The sequence below is a fragment of the Cervus elaphus genome, chromosome 18 (genome assembly GCF_910594005.1).
Source record: "Cervus elaphus chromosome 18, mCerEla1.1, whole genome shotgun sequence".
Lineage (NCBI taxonomy): Eukaryota > Metazoa > Chordata > Mammalia > Artiodactyla > Cervidae > Cervus > Cervus elaphus.
Window position 1 is genome coordinate 123502142 of NC_057832.1, and position 25765 is coordinate 123527906.

The 25765-nt window shown below is 56.0% G+C and overlaps 1 protein-coding gene across 4 annotated transcripts in view; it reads left to right on the top strand.

The window, feature by feature from the left end:
* DNAJB6 (DnaJ heat shock protein family (Hsp40) member B6) overlaps positions 1 to 25765 on the top strand; it is a 54642-nt gene that overhangs the window by 23300 nt on the left and 5577 nt on the right. For 3 of the 4 annotated variants that reach the window (XM_043871854.1, XM_043871853.1, XM_043871855.1), the window contains exons 4-8: positions 1155 to 1214; positions 1954 to 2064; positions 10760 to 10891; positions 12214 to 12358; positions 12783 to 12853. In XM_043871854.1, the coding sequence (XP_043727789.1) occupies positions 1155 to 1214; positions 1954 to 2064; positions 10760 to 10891; positions 12214 to 12358; positions 12783 to 12853 (519 nt within the window). The remainder of the gene's footprint in view (positions 1 to 1154; positions 1215 to 1953; positions 2065 to 10759; positions 10892 to 12213; positions 12359 to 12782; positions 12854 to 25765) is intronic. The other variant, XM_043871856.1, reaches the window with a different exon arrangement.

Genomic DNA, 25765 nt, shown 5'->3' on the forward strand with positions numbered 1-25765 from the left:
CAGGGAGCGGACTGTGGAACTTTGTAAGAAAACTGGAAAAGTACTGACACCACCTTGCCAGGAAGCAGTTCTGAATGACCTGGTGTGAATCAAGGCCAAGGCATTTAAAAGGCTAGAGGTGGATTCACTGAGCAGAGGAAGTGGACACCTGCTTGATTTTAAAAGAAGGCTTAGTCATCTTACTTCATGAGTATCTTTTGTCATTGACTGTCGTTGTCCTGTTTGTGTGCCTGATCCAGCACTCCCAGATTTGTGGATTCACAGACCAAGAACATTAGAAAATCTGACAAGTAAATTCAAATGTCAAACGTGATTTTTGGCAGCAGCAGAACCTTTAAACTCCCATGAAAATGCTGCTTTTTGTGTGTTTTTGTAAGGGGGAGTGTATTCTTCATGTGTCCTTAGGAAGCGTTCAGTTCCAGGAGTCGCCGGCACAGACCCACAGTTACTGTTCTTGAGGCTCTGATGACCACACTTGTTTCCCCATTACCCCGTTACTTGCCACACACAGGTGTGTCTACAGAAGCTACGTGTCTGAGCAGGGCTGCACTGTGACTGCTCCTATTCTAGAGCCTGAGTGGCGAGATGGCTGTCGTCCGGGCGTGGGCGGGCTGCTGCCTCACCCGGGATCAAGCCAGGCTGCGGGCCGGCTCCCAGTGCGGCTCCTTTCTGCCGTCACTGAGGCCCTGTCCTGTTCCTGGTCGTGCCATGAGTCTTCTCCCCAAGTTGGACTTTGGAGTGAGGTCCATGTTTAGGGGTGGAGTTGCTTTGCAACTTTGTAGTGGGGTTTTGATGGAGTGCATGGGCACACGTTGAGCAGTAGAGTGAAATTAAGTTTTTTTCTTTTTTTTCTAATAAGTCTTTTAAATTTAACTTAAAAATACTCTGAGGTGTTTTTAAGGGAGTGTTGTTGGTCAGTCCCTAAGTTGCAGCCGATTCTTTGCGACCCCGGGGACTGCAGCCCACCAGACTTCGATGGCCTTAAGTGTCCCTGCTTCCTATTTTCATTTACAGTAAGGGAGTCCTAGCTCTTCAAAAGGAAGTGTGGACATTGAGAGCTGTGGTGGGTCTTTGGTTTACAGCTTCAGAAACGTTTTATTGAACTTGAGGGAAGAGAGCTTGGTCGTTACTGACTTGTCTTTTTAAATTTATAGCTAAAAAACGGGACATCTATGACAGATACGGCAAAGAAGGATTAAATGGTGGCGGTGGAGGTACGTGCGTCGACACGGGTCTTTTTCCTGGCCTCGTGATGAAAAGAGGTGGTCTGATGACACAGTCTTACGGGGATTCAGTCTGTCAATAAATACGGATGCAGTTTGGAGAGTAGGCCGAACTGGGGAGAGGAAGGAGAAACTGATAGCCTGGAAAAGGCCTATTAAAAATCTTGTTGTACTAGAAAGTACATACTGGTGTACCTTTTGTAGATAGGAAATAATGTAAAACTTCACTATAACACACTGTGAGTTTGTACCCTGGGATCAATACTGGATGTTGTGTCAAAAACATCCTTACTGGATGTTCTATCAAAAAACTAAATAACCACCGAAGTAACTGCCGCTGGTGGTGAGGCTTAGATGTGTGTGTTTTTGATGAAAAGTTACGCAGTAACCTGCTGTCCTGTGAGCTCCATGGGGGCGTTGGGACACGCACGCTTCAGACCTCCTGTACACACACCTGAGCACCTGTTTCTGAGCCTGAAATGCTGTGTGTTGGTGACGCATCCAGAGTTGGTGGCAGTCCTCGGCACGCGTGTGGCTCGGGGATGTTGACCTGCATGCGTTTCCCAGCTCCCGGTGCAGGAGGCTTTGCTCTCAGCAGGACTTGAGCGAGCTTCGGGTTTATGAAAATTTTTCCTTCTTTGGGTCAGGATGCATATAGTAATGTTTTGTAGACAGTGGTTATGTGCCTGCCGCATGGGAGTCCCTGACTGAGCTGTGCTTGCTTCTGTAGGTGGAAGTCACTTCGACAGTCCGTTTGAGTTTGGCTTCACATTCCGAAACCCAGAAGACGTCTTCAGGGAATTTTTTGGTGGAAGGGACCCATTTTCATTCGACTTCTTCGGTAAGTTCATCATCTGGGTCGTCATTTACGTAACATGTTCATGACTCACAAAGACGGACATACCCTTTCCGTTTCACCACTGTTGTAGCTTGTCCTTAAACTTGCTATCTGAGCAGTACGTGAGTTTAACTAAATCCTTTTCCCTTTTTCCTTTGGAAGATGTTTCGGAATTTATACCTTGCACGTTAACATAATAAGGGTTTGAATGTGGAATTTACACCTTGCACATGAACATAATAAAGGTTTGAATGAGTTGTGTCCTTGGCCGTGTGTTTCACTCATTAGCTTCCTCTGCAGTGGGAAGGAGGTGGGGCTGCTCCTGGTGGGACAGTGAATTCTCTGAATTTCCCATGTAGGAGTCTGATTGAAAACACTAAGCATCAAGGCAGATGTTGCTCAGAAGATGTTTGATCCATAAACTTGTCTTTGTTTTTCTGATTGTGGTGTTAGGACTGTTGAGTTTGCAGTTCTTGGAAAGAAAGGACACCTCTAGAGCAAGGCACCATGAGTGTTCGTCTTTGAGAATAACTTTGCTGGGAGACCTGCTGCTCTGGCTGCTCTTCGCTGTAGGAGAGGGCTCCCAGCCGCTGGCCTCCACGTCCTGGCACCTGACGCGAGGCGGTGTGGCAGGGACGCGTGTCAGGCTCTGGGGTTGGCGGTGGTGTGGAGCTGGGCCGCTCGCCGTGCGCACCGCGACGTCTGTTGTCTCTGGCTCCAGGATGGGGAGACAGCGCTCTGTGTCTGCTCCTTCACTGCCTGGAGCCTGGTTGAAAAGACAAAGACACCTGCTGCAACCCCCTCAGGAGGGCAACAGGAAGAGCAGGTCTGTCTGCAGGTCACACAGGGGAGCCGTGGACCCGCACGTCGCAGGCGTGGCGAGGAGTCAGGCCCTGCCGTGTCCGGTAGGTGTGGGCCCGTCACAGGCTGCAGTCTGCCGTCACTCCGTGTGGGGGTCGGCGAGGCCGTGCTGACTGTTCACTGCGGTACAGCTTGGTTTTTGGGAGAGTGGCTTGTGGAGGAGGGATGTGTGTATCTGCTAGTGTATAAAATACAACAACAAAAGCTAAGCAGGGGAGTGTTGGGGTGGGGGAAGAGACTCATTTGAAGGCTTTTTTTGCATTACTTACTGCTGCAGTAAACAAATACATCCTGGGAAGGCTCCCTGTAAGGATCATATGAGATGTGATTATGTTCTTTATTGATTGTCCTTTATAATTGTAGGAAATATTACTGTAAGAAAAACAGAAGAGTTTTAATGACTTTTCTGCCTTAAAATTACCTTTGTGTCTCATTACAACCTTAACAAGCTCCCGATGTGTTTTGGGGGAGCAGGGTAGTGTCTGGTGAAACTGGCCAGGAGTCTGCCTGCTTGAGCCGGGCATGGAGGGTCCCTCAGGCCTGAGGAGGGCAGGGCAGGCCGCCTCACATGCCCGAGGCCGGCCCGCCCATACCAGCTCTGGCACAGGGTGGTTTTCTTTAAAAAGAGTGTCAGGACAGGGTCCTCAGTGTGTGATGGTAGCCAGACTGTGTTTTTCTTGGGGAAGAAAGTCTGACAGGTTAAGCTTTCTCACTAAGAATGGTTTTCCTTGAGCAGCTCTTCTGGAGTGAAGAGAGGGAGAGAGGGTAATTGGGGGTGGAAGAGTGAGTAATGTGAGCACTGACCTTCACGTCTTCTGAGGTGAGCTTTGTGCACTCGAGGGAATCTTGATGTGCATGTGAACTTGAGTCAGAAGAGTTAATGGTTTGCAGGATGCTGGGTGGAGTTTTCTTCTCCTGGGTTCAGAGTCCGTTGGGGGACGGCCCCCTCAGCCTCTGCCTGGGACTTGGAGATGCGCACGCTCTGCGCAAGCAGTTTCCCGTTTCTCGTGGTCCCTGTGGCAGTGATGCTTCTCCAATCCATTCTTGTAGGTGTTCTAGGTGACTTCCATTTTCAGGCTCTCAGGATTTACACGCGGGAAGAGAAGCTGCTCCATGGCTACTACATGTATGAAGTGACAGTGCGGCCCGCAGGCGGTACGTCTAGTGCAGGGCTCAGTGGCCGTGGGGCTGAGGGTGCTCTGCTTCAGCAGGCATGGAGTTGATGTTTCTCGGCAGCCGCATCAACCCTGTTACAGATACGTTCAGGGGAGTGTGTTCTTTTTTGTCGAAATTTTCCACACCAACTTTTTTCCTCTCCTGTTTTCCAAAAAAAAGTAGCTCAAAGTCCTGTTAAAAGATTCTGAGCTTCAGTTTGCATTTATCAGAATGTAAAACCCCGTGTCTGATTTCAGACGGCCCAGATGAAAGGGGAGGGACCTTGAAGAAGCTGGTGGGAAGGACTGAGTCCTGTGCCCGAGGAGCGCATTCGTTGTGAGGCATGCCGCCTGTGGGCAGAGGCTGCAGGCCTGGGAGTCGGGGAGAAGCCAGTTTTGAGACAAGAGGGGCCGGTGGGGCTGTCCGGGTTAGCTGACTTCCCCACAGCCCTCGGAGAACCTCCTTTGGAAACATTCAAGTGTAGGGATCATGTTACTTTAAATTAACGGTGATCCCATCCTTGGCTTGTCATGAAAGGATGGTGTTGGTGAAATGATGCTCTCAGATGGAAGAGCCGCTGAGCCCCAGAGTCCTGGCAGGAGGCGTTTCTGTGACCCAGCTCTGAGGCCGGGAGCGGGAGCGCGTTCGCGGTGGCCAGTGCTGGGGTGACGGGAGAGGAAGGGACGAGCCAGGCAGGCCCGCTCGGCACCACGGGGGAGGGTAGTGAGCCGGTCGTTCTCCCCCCAGGGTTCGAGGAGGCGGCCAGCGAGGAGTTGGAGCCTGAAGAGGAGGCGATGGCAGAGAGCACAAGCGAGGAGGACAGTGAGGTGCTGGACGTGGTGTCCAGCGAGGAGCTCGACCTCTTTAGTGATGATGAGCCCAGCGAGGGCGCTAGCCTGGGCGGGGGTGAGCTCCCCAGTGAGGACTTGGAGTTCATCTCCAGTGAGGACGAGGCCAGCCCCGGGGACCCGGAGGAGCTCATCGAGGAGTGTGAGGAGCTGCTGAGTGAGGACAGTGGGCCCGCGCCCGAGGCCCTGCCACTGCCCCCTGAGCAGAGCCTCTAGAATAAAGAGTTTCCACGACCTGTGCCTGAAGGCTCCCTGCGGCCCCGGAGGGGACTGGGGGCGTGGGAAGGGCAGCACCGTACGCGGCAGCTGCAGACCCGAGGCCGGCCGTCTGAGTGGGCGCCCGGGCCCGGGGCCCTCCCTGGCACTCGCCCGCTGCTCTGGCCGCCTCAGCCGGCCTGCGTCTTCACACGGTGTCTCCTCTGCACGTCCACGTGTCCCTTCTTACGTGGACAGGAGTGACGGGACGGAGCCGCCTGCCTGTCTGCAGTGGCCCTGCCTCCCACCCGAGGTCAGGGTCGCGGGCCATTGTTGGGGGCCCTGTGCACCCTGTGGTGTGTAGACAGCTTGGAGGCAGCGTGGTTTGGAAGCGGGCACTGGTGAAGTGGGGCTGCGGCTGTGGAGGCAGCACAGGTGTGGTGGCCCCTCCCGGGGGGCAGTCCCCTGTGGCTCGGCGACTGGGAAGGCCCTGCTGAGCCCCTGTCCCCCTCGGGGGAGGGGTGCTGGGTTGGCCCAGCCCATTAGTGGCTGGGACCTCCTCCTGTTGAAGGTGGAGCTGGCGTTTCAGGACAGTTCTGTGTGGGTGGGTACCGGGCAGATGAGCCTTGTGGTCCTACCACCTCTGCCCTCGACAGGGAGAGGAAAGGCTTCTTGAGAAGGTCACTCTCAGGGTTGTTTTCTGGGTCACGAGAGCAGTGGCTGGGCCCCAGGGTTTGTGTGATCTCCCTGGGAATCCGGAGTTGGTTTTGAGACTTTAATGGCCTTCCCAGCTCCCTCATGGCGGAGCTTTCCAAGTAAATGCAGGAGTCCACGTTGGACTCCTTCCTCGTGGCGTGGTGGTCCCTGTGGCTGAGGGCGGTGGGCTGTCCTGGCCGCAGGTCAGGGGGAGGGCGGCTCCCTCACAGCTCCTTGGCAAGGGGTAGAGTTGCAGGGACCCCAGCCTCCGTCACAACTGAAGTAGGGGGTTTGGATCCCTTGTGTGTGCTTGGCATCCTTGGCTTGGATAGATTTTTGTAACTGTTAGAAAATAGAGTGTTCCAGTTAGGCCTGTGGTGTGACTAGAAATTGCATTTTGTAATGAAGCTGTGTGCACAGTTGAAAGTATGATGCTCGTTTGCCAAGTATTAATCCCAGGGTTGCCGTTCAGTGCTAGGCACCACCCAGATGCTGGGTCAGCCCTGGAGAAGTGCTTCAAAGCCTTCCTCTCCCGGGTTCCAGCCTGTGTCACCCATGGCTGTTTCTGAGTCACTTAAGTTTGTTTATTTCAGATTCTTTTCAGATATGTTGTTTTCTGCTTCTGAACATGTGAGAAGAAAATGTTATAAACTTAGAGTTGTTGTGAAGGAGTGTTATTTTAGCTTGTGGCATTGGGGTTAATGAGGGTGGGGTGATCGCATTGGAGTCTTGTCTGCTGTCTTGGCTTTTGAGTTTCATGTGTCGCTGTTTTCTCAGGGTTGCTGTTGCTTAGCATTGAGACTGTAGTGGAGTGGCCTGTTTTCTTTGTTTGAAATGTTCATGATGCTTGTTAAGAGTTTGTGGTGTTTTCCTCTGTTGTGCAGTTGTGTGTGTGTGTGTGTGGCCTGCGGACTGGGTGGTGAGCTCCGTGAAAACACTGCGGGCTCAGTTTGCTGAGCGTCTCGGTCAGGCTCTTAGCTCTGCTCCTGGGGGCTTGTATGGCTCTAAATACCCTTCACTTAGTTCTTCCCTTAGGCCTTCTTACATGTATGTACTCGTGTAAACATTTGTGACATGTTTTCTATTGTTTTTTCACAGCATTCAGTTAATGTATTTTTTGTCGTAAGTTTGACATTATTACTTAGGTATTTTGCAAGCATCACCTTAGTGGATTTGGCTTGGTATTTCTGAGAAGAGCAGGACCGTGTAGGATTGCGGAGGAGTGTTTATCCAGGACACCTGAACAGGGAGCCGGAAGAGTTAAGTCTTCATTAACTTAACAGGCTGGACTCGGGCCTGTTTCCGTGTGTCTGTATCCCATGATGCAGCGTTGTTGCGGGAAAGCACCTGGCTGAACACACTTGTGCCGTGACCGGGGAGGTGTTTCTGACAGACTGGTCAATCCTGTATTTACGTTCTCCCGGGAGACAGACCCAGCAGCGTGTGCCCCTCTCTCTCTGTCAGAAGTTTAGTATAATCATGGGCTTGTTTGATTATGAGAACACACACCTTCCAGATCTGCGGGCCGATGTCCCAGTTTGACTCCGAAAGCCATCAGGCTGAAGAACCAGCAGTGTTCCAGGTCAGAGGCCGTCGGACGGGAGAAGGCTCTTGTGTTTGTGGGAAGTGTCGGCCTTGTGGTCTGTTCAGCCCACGTGCGGTGGGAGGGGCCCATCCCCTGGGAGGCCAGTCTTCTCCACGAGGCTGTCTGATCCACAAGTTCCTCTCATCCGAGAACACCCTCGAGGTGGCCCCTTCACATGGACAAAGAATTTGTCCACTCCTTGACATCCACACGTGCTATCTCCTTCAACCATGATTCATCTCCAGCAAACCATAGCAAGGTCGTAACTGAGCTAAACTTGATAAGGAACGTGTGTGTCGTGGAGAACACGCTGACCTCCCAAGTAGGAGGTGAGGTCCGGGCGCCGACCTCTCCTGGAGGGGCCCCTGCTGAAACGCTGACCCAGAGATGCGTCTGCTGTGCTGTGGCAGGGTGTAGACAGGCAGGAAGACACAGCTGTGTGCAGTGGTGTGAACACGTGCACAGCGGGCTCAAGAACGTAGCGCAGGCTGTAGCTCCAGGCAGCTGGGGCCTGCTCCGGACAGGACCTCTGCCCCCGCCGCATTCCCGTGCCCTCGCCCTCAGCAGCACCTCTGCCTCTGCTGGCGGGGTGCTTCTGGGCACTTGGTGGAGTGACATCGAACACGTCCTTGGCAGTATGTTCGGTTACATTATGTCTGATTCAAATTTACTTACAAGTTAAATGCAGTTTTTACTCCTTTTAACCTCAAAAATAATAACCATACAGACTGAACATAAGAATTTGGAAAACATAAATGAGATAAAAGGACAGAGCGGGGAACCAACCTTTGTCTTGTCATCAGTTGCAAGCCCACTGAACGCTTTTCAGATGTTAGAGTTGTGTACTTTTTCTAAAGCTTAAACTTGATGACACTTTAAAAACCTTCATTTAACATGCTCTCCATTTGTATATTGAAAAATTATGTAATTAGGTAATTTTCCGTTTTCACTGTAAATGCTTGGGGGTCCTTTAGTAAGTTATTTCCATGTTTGATGAGTTGATGTCCCTGAAGTAGGTTGAATTGCTGGATGAGAAGGTCTTTAACTGTTGTATTTAGCTTGGAGGCTGAAGGTTGTGAAAGCTTATGACGTGCTGAGTCACGTCTGATTCTTCTGTGACCCCGTGAACTGTAGTCCGCCAGGCTCCTCTGTCCATGGGAGTTCCCATGGCCAAGAATACCGGAGTGGGTTTCCATTTTCTCCTCCAGGGGATCTTCCCCACCCAGGGATCAAACCCATGTCTCCTGCATTGGCAGACAGGCTCTTTACCACTACGCCGCCTGGGAAGCCCGAAAGCTCAAAGCCACTTGTTCTCCACATCCGCAGCAGCCTGTGATGGGAGGTCGGAGTGCTGGTCTCAGAGTGGCTCCTGTTAACACATCACTATAATCATGACTTTTAATTTGTTTTTTAGTGTCACCATGACTTACAGATGAGACTTTTCATTTTTAGGGTTAACTGTTGTGACTTTACTGTCTGAAATTAAACGTTAAAATTCGGTGGCTACTGGAATTGTAAAACCTCCGTATTTAGGCTGTATAATGGAAAAACGTGCAAGGTGAAAAAAAAAAAGACTTCAAAAACGCAAGAATACAAGAAAACAAAAAAATAAAACTGAACTGGCCTTATTCTTACAACATTACTCAATCATCTTATGAAGCAGCTTCTGAACGAGGTGGTTTTATAATTACGAAAGTTCAGTTAGCTTCATGTAAACAAAACCATTTAATGGTGGTATCAAGTGGACACTGGTTTAAGTTGGTCCCAGGAGTTCGGTGAAGAGTCTTTGAAGATTTCAGTTGCTGTATGAACCTTAAATTATAAGTAGACAGATTCTTAGAGCAGTAATAAGAGGAACATTGCAGGCGGACACGACTGTGTAATTGTTTATAAAGTAAACTTGGGAGCCTGCGGAAGACCATGGTTTAGGAGCGCACATGAGGGCAGTGAGCATCTGAAGCTGCTCCTGTTGATGCTTCTTGATGGCTGCTTCCTAAGGAGGTGATCACACCAAGTTTAAACTGCACTCTGTGCCTTGACCTGGGCGGTTGTAACATGAGTGATGACCTGCTGTCCTGGAATTGGATGAGTGGAAAGCAGTGTCGCTGTGTAGACCCCTCACAAGGATAAGGTGAAAGGTAACTTAATAGAACGCTTGGGTTTTGTTTGAACAGGATGAAGTCTCTAGAGATTTATAAAACGTTTTAACTCTGAAGTTTATGGTTAAACTCTGTGTTTATACTTCTAAGAAATGTGGTAAGGGACTGTCGGCCCTGCTCACAGAGTAGCTGACACGAGTGACTTTCTTCATGTTCTGTCTCACACGGTGGCATGCACTGGGGGGCGCGGGAGCTGCGGTTCAGAGGCAGCGGCCTCTGGCTCCGTCCTGCTGACAGCAGCACCTCCTCCCAGCGCTGCCCGGGACCCCGGCTCCCGATGGGGCTGGAGCAGTGTGTGTGCTGGGCTTGTTCCTGTTCGCTCCGCCTCTCTCTCCTGCCCTCCTTATGGATCTCTGAAGAAGCCGCCAGTGACCATGCTTTCTAAATGCCTGCTTCTTCAGGCCTGCTTTCCTGCATTTTTGAAGGCTCTCTTAAGAAAGGCTTGCAGTGTTTCCACCTGCTTCCCCGTCCCCACTCTGAGCGCTCCTTAAGCCCCAGTCTGCCTCCGGTCACTGCCGGTTCCCTTGGGGTTCTCGAGTCATGTCCATCTGTAAGCACGGGCGCGCTGTGAGCCTCAGCTTCTGCCTGGTTTTGTGCTCACCAGCTTGTTCTGTTTACTGTTCTGCTCCTTTCACTGCTCACACGTGTTACTCTCCCGCTTGGGTCACGCGTGCCTTGGTTTAGAAGCATGCCATGCTGTTTATCTTGTCTGCGTCGTGGGTGCTTTTCTCTCACCATCCGTCAGGAGTCTTTGCTTTTATTTCTCAGAGAATTCCCATTACCTAGAAAAAATGCAGCACTGATTGATTTCATAGTGAATTTACTAGTGAACCTCAATGAGTTCTTTAAAGTCTGTATAATTCATGTTTTCAGTAAGTGCTCATTGACTGATAACAACAACCAAAAAGAGCTCTGTGTGAAGAGCTCCGTTCGCAGCCCTCTGCCCAGGTCTGCGGTGCGTATTGATGACCTTGAGGTTTATGTTGGGACACATCATGTTCTGTTTTTAGATGAGTCTCGGAAGCCGCAGAAAGCCGCAGGTTAGATGGACTGGTGCTCTGAAGGTGAGCTGCACTGTGGAGAAGCTTGGCTCCTGCTGGAACAGTGTCAGAAGGCATCGCCCACATTCCCTTTGCAGCTCTCCTGTGAAGAAGCACCCTGGGGTCCAGGTTTCACTAAGCACTTCTGTTTCTTTTTAGAAGACCCGTTTGAGGAGTTCTTCGGGAGTCGCAGGGGCCCCCGCGGAAGCCGGAGCCGAGGCACGGGCTCGTTCTTCTCTGCTTTCAGCGGCTTCCCCGCCTTTGGAGGGGCGTTTCCCTCCTTTGATGCAGGTACTGCACGCTCAGACTCACCCGGCGTCGGAGCGGCGCCGGCGCAGGCTGCTTCAGTTCAGGGCACTTTGCGTGGTGCACACGCCTTTTGTGGGACAGCTTAGATTCACCATTGTTTGTGTGTGTACGAATCTTTGCTTAGTAACCCACATTTTTTCTCCTAATTTTACCAAGAATGTTATACTTGAGAGCCTGCTTCTAATCTTAACTACTAAAGGCCAGTATTTAATGAAATTCTTGGTTAAAAGGAGTGAGGTTTTGGGATAAATAACTGAAATAACTCAGATAATCTCATTAAATCCTTTTTAATCTAACCTCCTTGGCAGTTTGAAAAAAAAAAAAAACCAAAAGAAGTGTCCTGGGGGAGTCCAAGTTGATGGGATCAGGAGCCGAGGCTGTGGTAGGGCCTGCGTGTACGCGAGCCGTGTGGAGTCTACTGGTGAGGTTTGGTGACTGGTGACTGGAGGCCGTGCGTCAGCTGGAGTTGGGCAGGCGGCCACATGAAGAGTTAGCGTCTCCGCTCTGCTCTGATGCCCGCCCAGTTCCTCTGTCTGTTCTGGGCCGCCCTTTTGTGCGTGTCACACGCTCTGTGGGCAGCACAGGGGATGCAGCTCCCAGACTCCGGCCCTCCGAAGCCAGGGGCTGCGTCACCCAGGGCAGGTGCAGCGTGCTTTCCCCGGCAGGTCCGCTCCTCAGATACCGTGTGGTATGCCGGAACTTAAGGGAGAGGCACAGAAGAGAAAGCTGGGCGCACCTGTCAAACGGCGCTTCACTTAAGCAGTGTGTGTGGCACGCAGTCCTCCCCTTCATGGAGCCATGGGAAGGGCCGTGGGGAGGGCGTGTTTCTGTGGTAAGGGGGCATTTAGGGTGGGACAGGCAGCGGGCTCTCCAACAGGCAGAGCAGCCTCAGCCCCAGCCCAGAGTGGATGTGCTGTTGTGACTTCTGAAAGTCAGGGTTTTGTGTCCTAGGTGAGCACCTCTTAGCTGAGAATTAGTCCATGAACTCCAGACCCATACTTCTCCTGATAATTGTTGTGGTATTCTTGCTAAAATTATCTCAGCTTCTTGGTGATTCAGGTTTGTATCCCCTGTGGTCACAGTTGCAAGGAGCCAGCAGAAGCTTGTTGGGTGTGCCAGTCTGTGGCGCGGTTTGGTCCATCCTGCGAGACGCGTGGGGGGCAGGGTGCCGGCCCGTCGGTAGGGGAGGTGCCTGGGCGGCCCCGCAGTCTGTGCAGGGCCTGGCTCTACAGGGGCGCGTCTGCTTCCCCGGGCCGGCTGCGCGTGCTGCGCGTGTCCCTGACCCCTCTGCTGTCTTCTTACAGGGTACACTTCCTTCGGCTCGCTAGGCCACGGGGGCCTCACGGCGTTTTCCTCCTCCTCGGCCTTCGGCGGGAGCGGGATGGGCAACTACAAGTCCATATCGACGTCGACGAAGGTGGTGAACGGCAGGAAGATCACCACCAAGAGGTGTGGGCCTGGCGTCTGTTCTCAGGTGTAGGCGTGGGGGGCGTCACCAGTGCCACCCCCGGGAAGGGCCTGGTGTCTGGGACGGCCACCCAGTCTCCGATCAGAGCTTTTCCTTTGAAGTGTCAGCTTCACGTGACACATTGGACACCATCCCATGTAGTGTGCAGTGATGCGTTGGGATGGAAATGCATCCGTTGTGGCACCTTGACCGTTTGGACGGCTGGTGCCTCTTGGTTCAGTGTCAGAGTCATCTACTTTAAGAAATGTCCATGCTCAGGACATTGGCTTCAGCCACAGAATTAGTGACTTCAGGTATATCCGTGGCAAGTCTTCTAAAGATACGCATTCAGGTTCACATATATGTCTACTTATTTAATACTACGATTTTAAGATGCGTTTTACCCCCTTGCCTCCCCTCCCGCAGGATTGTCGAGAATGGTCAAGAAAGGGTGGAAGTTGAAGAAGACGGCCAGTTAAAGTCCTTGACGATAAATGGTAAGGAGCAGCTGCTGCGCTTGGATAACAAGTAGCTGACCGCACGCGCGTAGCAGAACCCTAACTCTGGCACGCGCCATGCGAGGATTAACAGGAACATTTTTTTGAAGATTTCAAACGAACTCGACTTTCAGTATAACTGTACCTAATCTAAAGTATTTATACACAGCTCGTCGGAGCCCTGTTTGTCATAGACTGTTGAGTTTACTGTTGGGACCACGTAATAGGACCATTTTATTTGTCTTTAAAATTGTTGTAAATCTCTGTATGCACTTTGCTTTTTATTAAACGTAATCCAAGGTGGCCGTGACTCTTTCGTACACTAACACCAGCACGGACTGCTTTTCCATTGTGTTTGAAACGTGAGCCGAGTAGTCTCAGCCTGCTGTGAAGTTAACATTGCCAGGATGACTCTTCCACAGAATAATCTCAGTTTTTTCAGTATTTAGTAGTGATGATATTAATACATTAATGGTAATACATTTCTGGTTTAATGTGCATTGAGGATGTTTTCCAGTTGTGCATGAATGCTGGCAACTTAGTAAGTTTTGACAATTGTTTAAATATGTAATGTTAAGCTTAGGTTTAAAAAAGTTAAGCTGGTAAACTGGGTCTTTGTCATTTGCTTTTAAAAAAAAAAAAAGAAAATAAATGCAAATGTGTTCGGTGCATTCTTTCCTGAGTGGGGCCTGTCCTCCTGTGTGTGACTCCATGCCTGGGCTCCTGGAGCCCTTCGTTCTGCTGCGTCTGGACCCTGAGGCTGGTGCTGGACCTCATTGACACGTGTTCTTTGTTGTATTTGGAGAGTGTATGAAAATTCCCTGTTGATGTGGAATAATGATTAGCAACTTATTGAACATGTCTTCAGGGAGGGAAGAAACAGCTGTCCACCTTTCCATTGTTCGGAGTATGTTCTAGTTCTCCAGGCTGTGTTTAATGCCAGCTTATTTAAAGGTAACATGCCTAGGACAGTCACGTAATGATGCTGGCATGGGCAGACACACAGGTGTTTTCTTTCGTTTTTCGATCAGTGTGATCTGTCATGATGACCACTGATAACTGGAATTCCAGCCAGAGGGATATTACACGAGAGCTAGATGGTCTTTTTACTACCCTACTCAAGTTTGTTTTGAATCTAAACGGTGTGAAACTGCTAGAAGAAGCTATTTAAAGAAGCATTGCATACTTGAATGTAAGTATGGAAAGACAGCTGGACCTAGCAAGACATGGGAAGGGTGGCGTGCAGCTCTGTCTTAGCACACGGGGCCAGCTAGGAGGCGGATGTGGGTGGTCACGCTGGAAAGCCATGCTGCCGACGGCCTGACCCGGGGGGCGATGGCCTGGCCCTGGCGGGCGTGCTGCGTCTGTGCTCTCAGCTTGTGGCTGGCCTCAGTCACTCAGGGAGAGGGTCCTGGGACTTGAAATTGGTGTCTGACGGGTGGGATGAACTGCTGGGGAGAACAGGTTCAGGGCTGCCCTGGGACACCAGGTCAGTGAGGAGGAGTCTGGTGCGCCCCTCAGCGCGGCCTGTGTGCCTGAGAGCGCGTCGCTGGGCGTGGCGTCCGCCCTCGGCACGTCCTGGGCTGGCCGAGCGCGGGAGAAGAGGGCCGTCTTCCAGCGATGGTGTTCTGGGGGCGCCACTGTCCCCGCTTGGGGAGTCGCCGGTGTGGGCACGACCGTGGATGGGCCTGTCGTGACGCGGGCGGAGAGCTCGGCGCGGTCAGGCCTTCTTCCCGGAGCCCTGGGACGCGGTCAGGTTGGTGCCTGCAGCTTCGGGTCCCTGTGCTGGGCGGGGGCTGTGCACGGGCAGGCTGCTGGGCGTGCCACCGCCAGCGTCCCGGGCCCGGCCCCGCGAGCAGCGGCGTCTCACTGTCCTCACGGGTCTGCGCTGTTGTTAGTCCTTGTACTGACCAGGTAAAAGTCTTCCTGGAGCCCGGGGGTCTTTGCAGGAGGAGACTGAGCCCTCTTCTCCCAAGACTGCTGGTGGCCATGCTCCAGGCTGTCTGGTCACCCGTGTGCTCTGTCCACGTTCGGGGCGTCCTCTACCGTCGGGATGGAGGCCTACGTTTAGTCCTTGGAGTCCGGTCTCAACGGGACAGCAGTGCCGTAGTTCTCACGCTCACGTTGTTTCTCCTTTCTCGTCTTCGCCCCTCCGCTGGCCGGGGTAGTTCAGTGACGGCTGGTGCCGCCTCCCTGTCTTTCCCGGGCTTCAAAGGTTTCGGGTTTGCGTTCTGAAGTCCAGTCCGGGTTTCTCTGTGATACAGATGATCCTGGTGCTCAGGCTGCCCCCCTTCCTCCCGATGGTCCATGCAGGGCACGTTGTGGAGGCTTGCCGTGAGAGCTGTGGAGTCCCTGCAGCTAGCCCCGGGACTCCGTGTCCCTGGGCTGCCGGGGTCTCGGCCACCGTCTGTGGGACGGCATCGTTCAGTCGGTTTTCCCTTCATTGTCTGCTGAAGCCTCACCCTGCCTGCCTGGTCACCCACCAGCTGTCCTCGGCCTCTGCAGGGACGGTTTCACGTAACCAGAATCCAGCAGAGAACCCAGCAGTAGTTTTGTAATCAGTTGCTTCTGGTCTTAGTGATTAGTCGTCAGGAAGTTCACAGACAAGACAGAGGTGATCAGTACGGTTTCAGGGGGCTTTCGAGCAGGATTGTTGAGTGAATTTGCTCCCTTGCTGCTGCGTGCTTTGGTTGGGGTGCACTGCATGTATGTGACCAGTGGCCTTTTAGTTTAAACCCCGGATCCTGCCCCCCTTGAGTGATTCCCGAGGTAGTTGCTGCCTTCAGAGTGGGTGGTTAGTGACACAGGTGTGAAGGCGTTGACGTAAATTATCGGTTCCTTCCTCTGTCGTCCTTGGCGCATCCTTTAAGTCTGAGGCTTCTGCTTCTAGAACTGGTCATGAGGTGACTTTCCATCCTTGTCTCGCAGCTTTGAATCTGCTAGTCCTTGCAGTTGTAATGAACTGGGTTAGCTACATGGAGATTGAGTACCGTGTGTGACCAGCAGTTAAAATGTGGTAAGACTTTTTTGTTTGTTTGTTTTTTGGTACTAGTCATATTGTCTTGCTGCTTACCAAGGTCAGAGGAAGGGAGGTCACAGTAGCTCTTTCTCTGTGAGCAGGAATCTGCATCACGGTGATGAGGGGTGTGCAGAACTAGGCCTTGCTGGGACTCTGCAGAGTCGTCCTGTCGGTGAGCAGGGGGACTGGGCCTCGGAAGGCCTGTTGCTTGCTCTCTGCTCACGCTCCGTCCACCCGTCTCACCAGACTGCCCCCCTGGGCCTTGACTGAAGTTTGCAGTGGGCGAGGTGTGCGCCTCCTGGAAACCATGGCTGGACGTCTTCCCCTTTCCCTCTGACGGAGTACTCGGAGAACAGAGTCGCCTCTGCATCCCAGCCGCTGTGGGAGGACAGAACCCACGAGGGCGGGCCGTCTGTTCCTGCTCTGCCCCCCTGCAGGGCTCACTCCAGCAGCCCCTGCAGAGCTGCCCCTGTGAGCTGGGCGCCGTGTCCCCCAGGCCTGCTGCCCACCGTGACCACCGTGTCCGGCGTGGGAGGCCGCGGGGCACCTCCCGGTGTGCTGTTCCAGTTCTTTGGACACTGCATCTTGGATCCCGGTGGTTGGGTTTCACAGCGGATACCGCAGTGAGATTACGGTCCTCATGGGGGACCCATGAGCGAGGGGCGAGCCCAGGGTTGCAGGCCCTCGGACCGGGGGTGCTGGAGCGGATTGCGGAGGCCGAGCTGCCTCCTGGGGGTGTGGGGCGCCCTGCCCTCGTGGAGCCCCCCTCAGGCGGGTGGTCAGCAGTGGGCACCCACAGGCCGGGCAGGGCGGGACGCCTGGGAGAGCCCCGGGGCGGCCTGCCTCAGTGGAGGGTGGTCAGCCCTCGGCCTTTTGGGGCCGCCCTTGTCCCGTAACCACCCCTCCACGCCGGAGCACCCGGTCTTGAGAGACGTCTTAGGCTTCTCCTGTTTTTTTTTTTTTTCCCTCCAATAATTGACGTATATTGGTGGTTTTGAGGATCAGTACTCAACGTTTTAGTTTGCACACAGTTGTTACTATGTATCCAAAGTCTAAAAAGTCATGTACCTGTGATTCTTTTTTAAGCAGTAATTGCAAGTGACTTTCCAGCTTAAAATTGGGAGTCATAATTTTCTTAAAAGGATGTCAAGTACCAGCACCTTGAGAAGTGGCCAGACTGTTACGGCCTGAGTCCAGCAACTTCCCGGTTTGCTTTCACACGCGCTGTGCGACTCACGTGTACACGTCGGTCGACCCCTGGACGGACAGCCCAGCCCCGTGGGGTGGAGGTCAGCACTGAGGCAGGGGGGGAGGCAGGGGTGGAAGTTACTTAAAATAGTCCAGACCCAGGAGCTGTGTGATGTGTGATACGCCAGGCACTGGCTTCCCAGGTGGCCCAGCGCTTAAGAGTCCCCCTGCGACACGGGAGCCGCATGAGACGTGAGTCCGATCCTTGGTTCGGGAAGACCCCCTGGAGAAGGAACCCACGCCATTACTCTTGCCTGGAGGGGCATTCATTGGACAGGGAGCCTGGCAAGCTGTGGTCTCACCACCTTTGTGATGTTTGTTGACATTCAAAAAGCACTCTTTTCTGCTTGCACCAAAAAAACACCCCACATGGTTTGACCTCTTCAAGAGCATTTACACTTAAAAGTGGAATGAGGTGGAATTGCCTACTATTTAAAAATGCTCCTGGAGCTCCTAGAAAGATGGTGCACTTACCGAGGGGTTGACAGCACACCCCTGAGGTTGCTGGGACCTCCTCGTTGGCGTGGCTGTGCCCCTTGAGGGCCAGTGCAGGCAGGCCCTGCCGGCCTTTCCTGCTGCTGTCTGCCCATGCTGACGAGCCTTCCCCTCCCCGGAGCCGGCAGCCCGAGGCCCTGCCACGTGTGGAGGCGACGGGGAGCCCGGAGCTGGGCGGGGGGAGAGGTGGTCCCTCCAAAACCCACCTCTGCCTGCCTTCTTTGGGGGCTGGGAGCAGCTGAGTGTGGCTGACCTGGGCTCGAGTCTGAGGAGCGGTAGGGAAGGCTCCTGTGGAGTCTGGGGCCTGGCTGCTGCCATCCTGCCACGCGGGGTCCGGGTTCTGGTTGCTTCTGGAACGGCCGTGGCCCCGCGGATGTGGCCGGGGCAGCCGTCGAGCCATGGTCTGCTGGTGGCCGTGGGCGCCCATTGCGGCCCCCGCCCCAGGGCTTGTGCCGCCTGGTGAAGCGTGGACATTCACTTGTTCTGACCGTCTGGGTGTCTGCGTGGGGTGGTGTTCCCGTAGGAGTGGTCCTGCTGAACTCGCTGTCTGGACAGTGTGGAGTAATCGGGTGCGGAAGCATGTGCATTGAAAGCTGGTAGTCAATAGTTACCTCCCCTGGGGAGCAGAGCGGATCCTCCTGTGCCATTCATGGTTCTTGGATGACGCGGAGCCTCTGCTGGAGGGGGAGCGTCAGGCATCCCGGTTTTCCTGCAGTCGTCCCCAGATTTCACAGGCGTCTTGTTCCAGCGTCGTTTGCTGTTTGCTTGCCCGGATAAAGTGATTTCCCTTTTCAGTTGTCGCATGTTCATTTGACTTAAAACTGTGTTGTGTTTGGGGGTAGCCTTTGGTTGAATGGCGTACATGTTGCGCATCTGAACGTTTTTTATTTTTCCTTCACGTATTTTCACTTGTATTTGTCCGTGTGTGGCTTTGATGACTTGGAACATTGGTATGTGTTGAAGTCACCCAGCTTGCTCCCAGATTCCTTGCCAGCGGTAGTGTCTCCAAAATCTCGTCCGACGTCCTCTGGGTCTTCTTTTCACCCGGGTTGCACTGTCACTGGTGCTCGCTGGTGGGGTGTTTTGATGAAATGCCTGAGAGTTCCTTGGCATATGCCTGCTAGCCTATATAATATGGGTTTTAAAAAATGTTTTTAATGGATATCAATACTGAGAAGAGACTAGACTCGCTCCTTCTGAGATTTTTATGTGGCTTCAATGGTGTCTTGAGAAAAGTCAGGTTTTGTGACCGTGGGGCCCTGCAGAAATCAGTCTGTCCTCTCTGATGGTTTATGTCGGTCAGAGTCTGTGGGGACGGCCTTTGGTCATCCTGGGGAGAGCCCCACTTCCGCCGCCTGAGAGCAGACGAGCCTGGGAGGGCCCAGGCCGCCCCTCAGGTGCTTAGGGCCCCGGGCCGTTCACACCAGAGGGGTGTGCCCGCCTCCCTCCTCCGCTCCCGCCTGGCCCAGACCCGGCTTCTCCTGGGGCCTCTTCCAGCCGCGTGGCCCCAGGCGCCAGCCAGCAGTCTCTGTGGGAGGCAGCCTGGGCCTGCCGGCCTGCGGGCCTGGGGCCTGGGGCTCTGCAACTGGGGTGGGTGGGGGAGGGGCTCTGTGGGCTGGGGCCTCTGTAGGGGAGGGGGCCTCTGCAGGGGACGGGAGGGGGCTCTGGTCGAGCTGCTGGACTCCCGCCTGGGGCTGCGTCCCCTCTTGCCGGGTGCTCAGCCGGGTCGCTCCTGAGGGCAGATGCGGGTCCCCCAAGGCCTCCTCCTCGAGAGCAGAGAGGGGGCCTGGACGGGGTCCTCAGGCGGCCCCAGCATCCATTGGGGGCGGCTGGGCCCTGCCTTCCTGGTGGCTGTCCCACGAGCCTCCTCCAGCCATCCACCCCTGGTGTGTGAGCGGTGGGCCTGTATCTGGAGCAGCCCGCAGCTCACGGACGCCCCTTATGACAAGCCCCACAGGCTCTTGGGAGAGGGGGCGCCCATGGGGGGCTGCCTCAGGGCACGGTGAGGGGCACAGGGTCGCTGCTGGGGCGGCCGGCCCCCTGGGCGTCAGCGGCGTGGGTGCCCTGCAGGGCTTGGGTTCTGGCAGCCGGCTCTTGCCTTGGTCTCCGCACCCAGCCGCGTCCCTCACACGGGCGCCCTCCTGCCTCCTCGGCCTGCCTGTGGTTGAGGCCTGTACCTACCGTGTGCCCCTCCATCTCCTCCTGGGGACCGCTCCCGCCCGCCCCCATGGGTCTGCGTCCCCGGCCCGGGCCTGTGTGTGAGCTCACGCCGTGGGGCCAGCTGAGCCCCGTGAGAACAGGCAGTGTCCTGCGTGCCGGCGCATGCCAGGCCCTGCGCCCTGGGATCCCCTCTCGGGCCAGTGGTGCATTTTTGGGTGTCTGAGTGATCCCAGTGTGTGTCAGTGGGATTCCTCCTGTGGGGAAGCGTGGGATTAACCCCGCCCCACCCCCTCAACAAGAGAAAAAGCAGCCACCACCAAGGCCTGGGGGGGTGGTACAGACTTGGAAAAAGTCACTGCTGTTTTGACATGAGGAGGTTTGCTTTCATTTGCGTGTTATCAGCCAGATTCCTGCGTGTGCTGGGACTCCATCTGGGGAAAGGAGCGAAGCGTGTGGGGTCCCGGCTGTGTGCGTGGCCGCCGCTGGGCCGTGCCCCTCCTCTCCTCGCTGGCTTCGCCGAGCTTCCGCACAAGGGGCAGTGGGTTAGCGCGGTTTGTGCTGAAGGTTTCTCTCGCTTGGCGCCACGGGCCAGGATGTTTCTGCTCTGTACTACAGTTTCCCAAGTGCAGAGGCGCGTTAGCGGCTAGTTCCTGCACAGGGAAAAGGCTAGCAAGAATGACAGCAAAACAGTCACTTCTGTTTGGCTGGTTGAACTGGATGTGACTGACTTGCCTTCGAGTGCGTGCTTTGCGTTTATCTAGTAAGTTGCTGAAACAAAAGGCACGGTGAATTCTCACGGGAGAGGAATGTCTTGTAATTGATGGGATCGTGTGGAAAGCTCGGAAGAAGCTGTAGAAAGAAGCCCAAAATGTGGGTTGGTTTTCCGCAGGTGTGACGTTAGGTGTGGGGGTGGGATGGCAGTGGCCGTCCTCACACGCTGGTTTAAACTCCTGGGATTTCAGGTCGTGGCACGGGGCGGCGCCTGCACTCCTGAGGATGTTGGTGCCGTGCCGTGCTGTGGTGGGTGGGTTGGTGGGGGGCTGTCCTCTGCAGGGTGTGGGGTGGCCTGCAGCGGGAGACTTCTCTGTTAGAGGTTGGGGTCGGGGGCGTGATACAGGCGCTAAACAGTGATACAAAGGTCAGTGGTGGCACTCTGCATCCCGTGACCCTTGGCAGACAGCATGCTTTTTCTGGAGGTTTCTGTTTGGCAAGGAGCAGCCCTGGGCCATCATTGAACTGTCCACAGCGGGGCCGGGGTGGGCCTGGGAGTCATCCCGGGGCCGGGGTCGTGAGTGCGGAGGGGACCCGACGGAAGGAGAGATGGATGCCGCTGTGTGGTGCCCTGGCCCTGAGTGTAGCAGCTGAGCGTTGCAGGGCCCAAGGCTATGACTTAAAGTGCAAGACTGCGGGCTGCAGGCGTTTCCTGGGAGGGGACAGGTCTGGGGTTCGGGGCCGCCCTGTCCTTAGGGAAGAGCCTCTGTCGGCCTCCCGGGCAGTGTCCCCCGTCGGGAGCCGTGGCCCAGGCGCCGTCTCTGTGGCAGGGGTCTCGGGCAGCGTGTCTCCTCTCGCACTGGACTCATGGCTGGTGCGAGTCCCGCCCTCCTGCTGCCTGAAATCGGGACCCTAAGTGCTTCCGCAGAGCGACCGGGCCTCAGAGGACTGGTCGCCTCTGTGGGAAACACGCTCTCCAGCCCAAAACTGAGGACGGGCTCGGAGACCCAAAGCGCGGCGAACGCCAGACTCAGTGACCGTCCCGCAGACCCGGTGTCTCAGCCGTGCAGGCACGCCCCGCAGTCTCTCCAGGTGCCAGCCCCCCTGTCCAGGCCCCCGTGGGCTGAGTGCTGTGGGGCGAACGGTCTTCCCAGGCCTCGCGAGGCCCGTCTCCTCGGGGCTCGGGGTGCCTCTGCTGCCCCGGGCTTTCCCGGGAAGGAGCCGGGTCTGTCCTCAGCCGGGGGTGCCTTGCTTCCTGGTGGGCGGAAGGGGTTGGGGCTGGGCCCGTGGCCGCGCCTGCGGGCTGGCTGGGCCCAGACCTCCTCCGCCTTCCAGCAGAGACCGGCGGGTCCTGTCCCGCGGGGCCCTGGGCCTCCTGCTCCGAAGTGGATGCACGCAGCCCTGGGGGTGGGGGCAGGTGTCGCAGGAGGACGTGGGTGTCGGGGAGGCAGTGGGCACGAGGACCAGGGCAGTGTTACCAGGAGCCCTGGAGTGGATGTAGGCGAGGCCGCCCCAGCTGTCTGTGGCACCTCTGTCTCCAGTGCTGGCCTTGCCTCTGCCAGGAGTGTCCCGCGCCCCCTTGGGATGGGGCGTCTGGCTCCCGGGTGGGGAGGGGGACACTGGCATCCACGGCCCCAGCCGCCCTGAGGGCAGAGCCGTCTCTGCTCCGGATGCCACTGCCCTGGCAGAGGCTGGAGACGTCTGGGGCATTGGCTCAGAGCCTGGGTTGGGGGCGCGCACACCCTTTGCTGGGGACCTTGCAGACCCCTGCCATTGCGCGTTCCGTGGCCGTCAGGGCAGCTCCCGGGCTGGGCCTGGCTGTGGCACGTGGAGACCCGACAGGCTGGCCTTGGCTCTGAGATGGCAGCGGGACCCACGTCCGCCAATCCTTCTGCCCCATCCAGGCCTGGTCCCAGCTGCGGTCACGGCCTGGGGGCCCTCACAGGGCCCGGCTCGCCAGTGCCCAGGCAGTGAAGTGTGCTCACCGTGGGGAGCACCGTGTTCCAGCAGCGGTCTGCGTCACCCGCCGCTGGGCACGCTTTTGAGGATGGTGGTGAGTCAGTCGTTCAGGCGTGTCCGACTCTGCGACCCCATGGGCTGCAGCACGCCAGGCCTCCCTGTCCTTCACCATTCTGGAGTTTGCTTAAACTCATGTCCATCAGATCCATGATGCCATCCAAGCATCTCATTCTCTGTCATCCCCTTCTCTTCCTGCCCTCAATCTTTCCCAGCATCAGGGTCTTTTCCAGTGAGTTAGTTCTTCGCATCGGGTGGCCAGAGTACTGGAGTTTCAGCTTCAGCATCAGTCCTTCCAGTGAACACCCAGGACTGATCTTCTTTAGGATGGACTGGTTGGATCTCCTTGCAGTCCAAGGGACTCTCAAGAGTCTTCTCCAACACCACAGTTCAAAAGCATCAATTCTTGGGCTCTCAGCTTTCTTTATAGTCCAACTGTCACATCTGTACTTGGAAAAACCATACTTTGATTATTTGGACCTTTGTCAGCAAAGTGATGTCTCTGCTGTTTAATACATTGTCTAGGTTTGTCATAGCTTTTTTTCCAAGGAACAGGATCTTTTAATTTCATGGCTGCATTCACTGCCTGTAGTTATTTTGGAGAGCAAGAAAATAGTCTCTCACTGTCTCCACTGTTTCCCCATCTATTTGCCATGAAGTGCCATGAAGTGCCATGAAGTGACCGGATGCCATGATCTTGGTTTTCTGAATGTTGAGTTTTAAGCCAGGTTTTTCACTCTCCTCTTTCACTTTCATCAAGAGGCTCTTTAGTTCCTCTTCACTTTCTGCCATTAGGGTGGTGTCACCTGCGTACCTGAGGTTATTCCCTGGCATCAGCTGGTAAAGAATCCACCTGCAATGCAGGAGACCTGGGTTCGATCCTTGGGTTGGGAAGATCCCCTGGAAGAGGGCATGGCAACCCTCTCCAGTATTCTGGCCTGGAGACTCCCTGTGGACAGAGGGTCCTGGTGGGCTACAGTCCACGGGGTCGGGAAGAGTCGGACACGCCTGAGCGACTAAGCACACGGCCGGCAATCTTGATTTCAGCGTGAGCCTCCTGCAGCCGGGCGTTAACGCGTGATGCCTCTGCGTCTAAGAGGATGGTGGCCTCACGTTTTATAAACCTGTTAAATGTCCAGTGTTGCTCTGCGTGTAACAGTGGGTTCATAATGAGCGCTTGCGTGGACACACATGGAAGGATCTCTTTCAGAAGGCACCCAGCAGAACTACTGGGAGAAGTTCTCAGTATCCACGTTTCTTTCTCTCAAGCCCCGCTCCCCCGCTCCCCCCTCCCGCCCCGCTGAGGACCCTCTCCTGGCAGATGACACAGGTGGGATTTTAGGGGAGCCTTGTGGGGTCAGTGACCTGATCGTCCTGCTCCAGGCCCAGGGCCTCGGGGACTGCTGGTGCTGCGGGGGGCCGGCCCATGGGCTGGTGAGGAGCCCAGCCGTGCAGGTACCACCCCTTCTCAGGGGCTCCCAGATGCCACGCCCGAGAGCGTGGGCCTCAGCCACAGCCCTTCAGTCATCCTCGACGGTCCCCGGTTCAGAGACCCTGTGGCCTGGTGCTCGTGAGAGAGAGGGCTTCATGGCTGCGGGCAGGAGGCGGGAGGGTGCCCGGAGCCGGGGTCCCTCGCCGAGCTGGGTGTGCCCGGGGGCGGGACTGCCCGGGGAGGGGCCACCCCTCTCGAGTGAGTGCACGTGCTGCCCTGGGCTCCAGCCCCGAGGGTGCGTGTGTGCCCTCATTAGGGGCCCAACGGCCATCTGGATGCCGAGAGGACCCTGGGACCCAGGAGGGGCCCCCTTTTCCCATAGCGGGGATTGCCAGACCCTGAGTCCTGGAGTATATTCTGTGCGATTTTGTAAAAATAAGAGCAGCTGTCAAATTTAAACATGTTTTTCACTTTATTTATGCCTCGGGGCACACGGGATCCTATTCCCTGACCAGGGACCGAACCCTCTCCCCTCGCAGTGGAGTGGAAGCGTGGCGTCCTGACCACTGGATGGGGGTGCTCCCTGCGTTCTCCAAGCGGCAGGCCTGGTGTCTCAGTGACAGCTTTGTGCTCCCAACTGGTGGCAGGTGCAGCCCGGAGCACCGGGGAGGTGCTGGGGCTGGGAGGGTTCCACGGGTCCTGCAGGGTCCCCCTGCCCGTGCGCTGGGCCCCTGGGAGCCCGTCCAGAGCAGGCGGGCCGGCCTCGCCCTCACAAGGACGCGCAGTGGGTTTCCCTGAGCGGGACGGGGCTGGGGGAGCCCCGCCTCTTCCTGGACAGTTGATGGGCCCTGGGGGTCCGAGGTGACCCGAGGCGGGTAGCCCCCAGGACGCCCGCCGTGCCTTCTCCAGGCCGTTGTGGGCACGCGGCCACCCAGAGTGAGCCTGTTGAGCACCTGGGCGGTCGGGCCCCACCTGGCGGCGTGGTGTCCCCGCAAAAGCACATTGAAGTCACCGGGAACGGACGGCCAGCCGCTTGCTCCCGGGTGGACGGGAGCCAAATGTGGGCCTGGGGGCAGCTCAGCTGCAGGGTGGGGCCGCCCACCTTCCCCCACTCGCTGCGTCCCGCGTGGATTGGAGGTCGCGTCACCATCACGGTGGTGTATCAGGTGTGCCTCTGGGGCCCCCTCCCCTGGAGGGCTCCTCGTATTTGGGGGTCCCGTGCCTGTGTCTGTGTGCTGGACCCCACGGCCCCTAGGCTCCCAGCCCTGCCCCGCCCCGGGCTCCTGCACTCAGGCGCTTTCTGCCTACAGACGGTCGTGTCCCAGAGGCGCTCTGTTTACACACACAGCCCGTGTCCCCACGGTGCTGGCCACCCTCGGGGGTGGTGAGGCAGCTGTGCGCAGGTAGGGGGCAGGGGTGAGGGCCGCGGCTGGGCCTGCTTCCTCAGCCAGCACCCTTCGGGGTGGGCATTTGGTGTGAAGGCGGCCAGGCCCCTGCGCTGACTGCCAGGCGCCCCTCCCTGCCGCCAGGCTTGCGTGTGCGTCGTGGGGTGATTGGGAGGCTGACTGAGACCAGCCCCAGGGCGCCCGCCAGGCCTGCGTGTGGGGGGGATTGGGAGGCTGATGGAGGCCAGCCCCAGTGTGCCCGCCAGGCCTGAGTGTGCGTTGTGGGGGGGATCAGGAGGCTGGTGGAGGCCAGCCCCAGGGCGCCCGCCAGGCCTGCGGGGTGGGCAGAGGCCTCACAGGGCGCCCTGGAAGCACAGGCCCTGGATCTGGGCCCCCGGGGTTCGGCCTGCATCTCCAGGGTGAGCGTCTGTGCCGCTGGAGGAGGA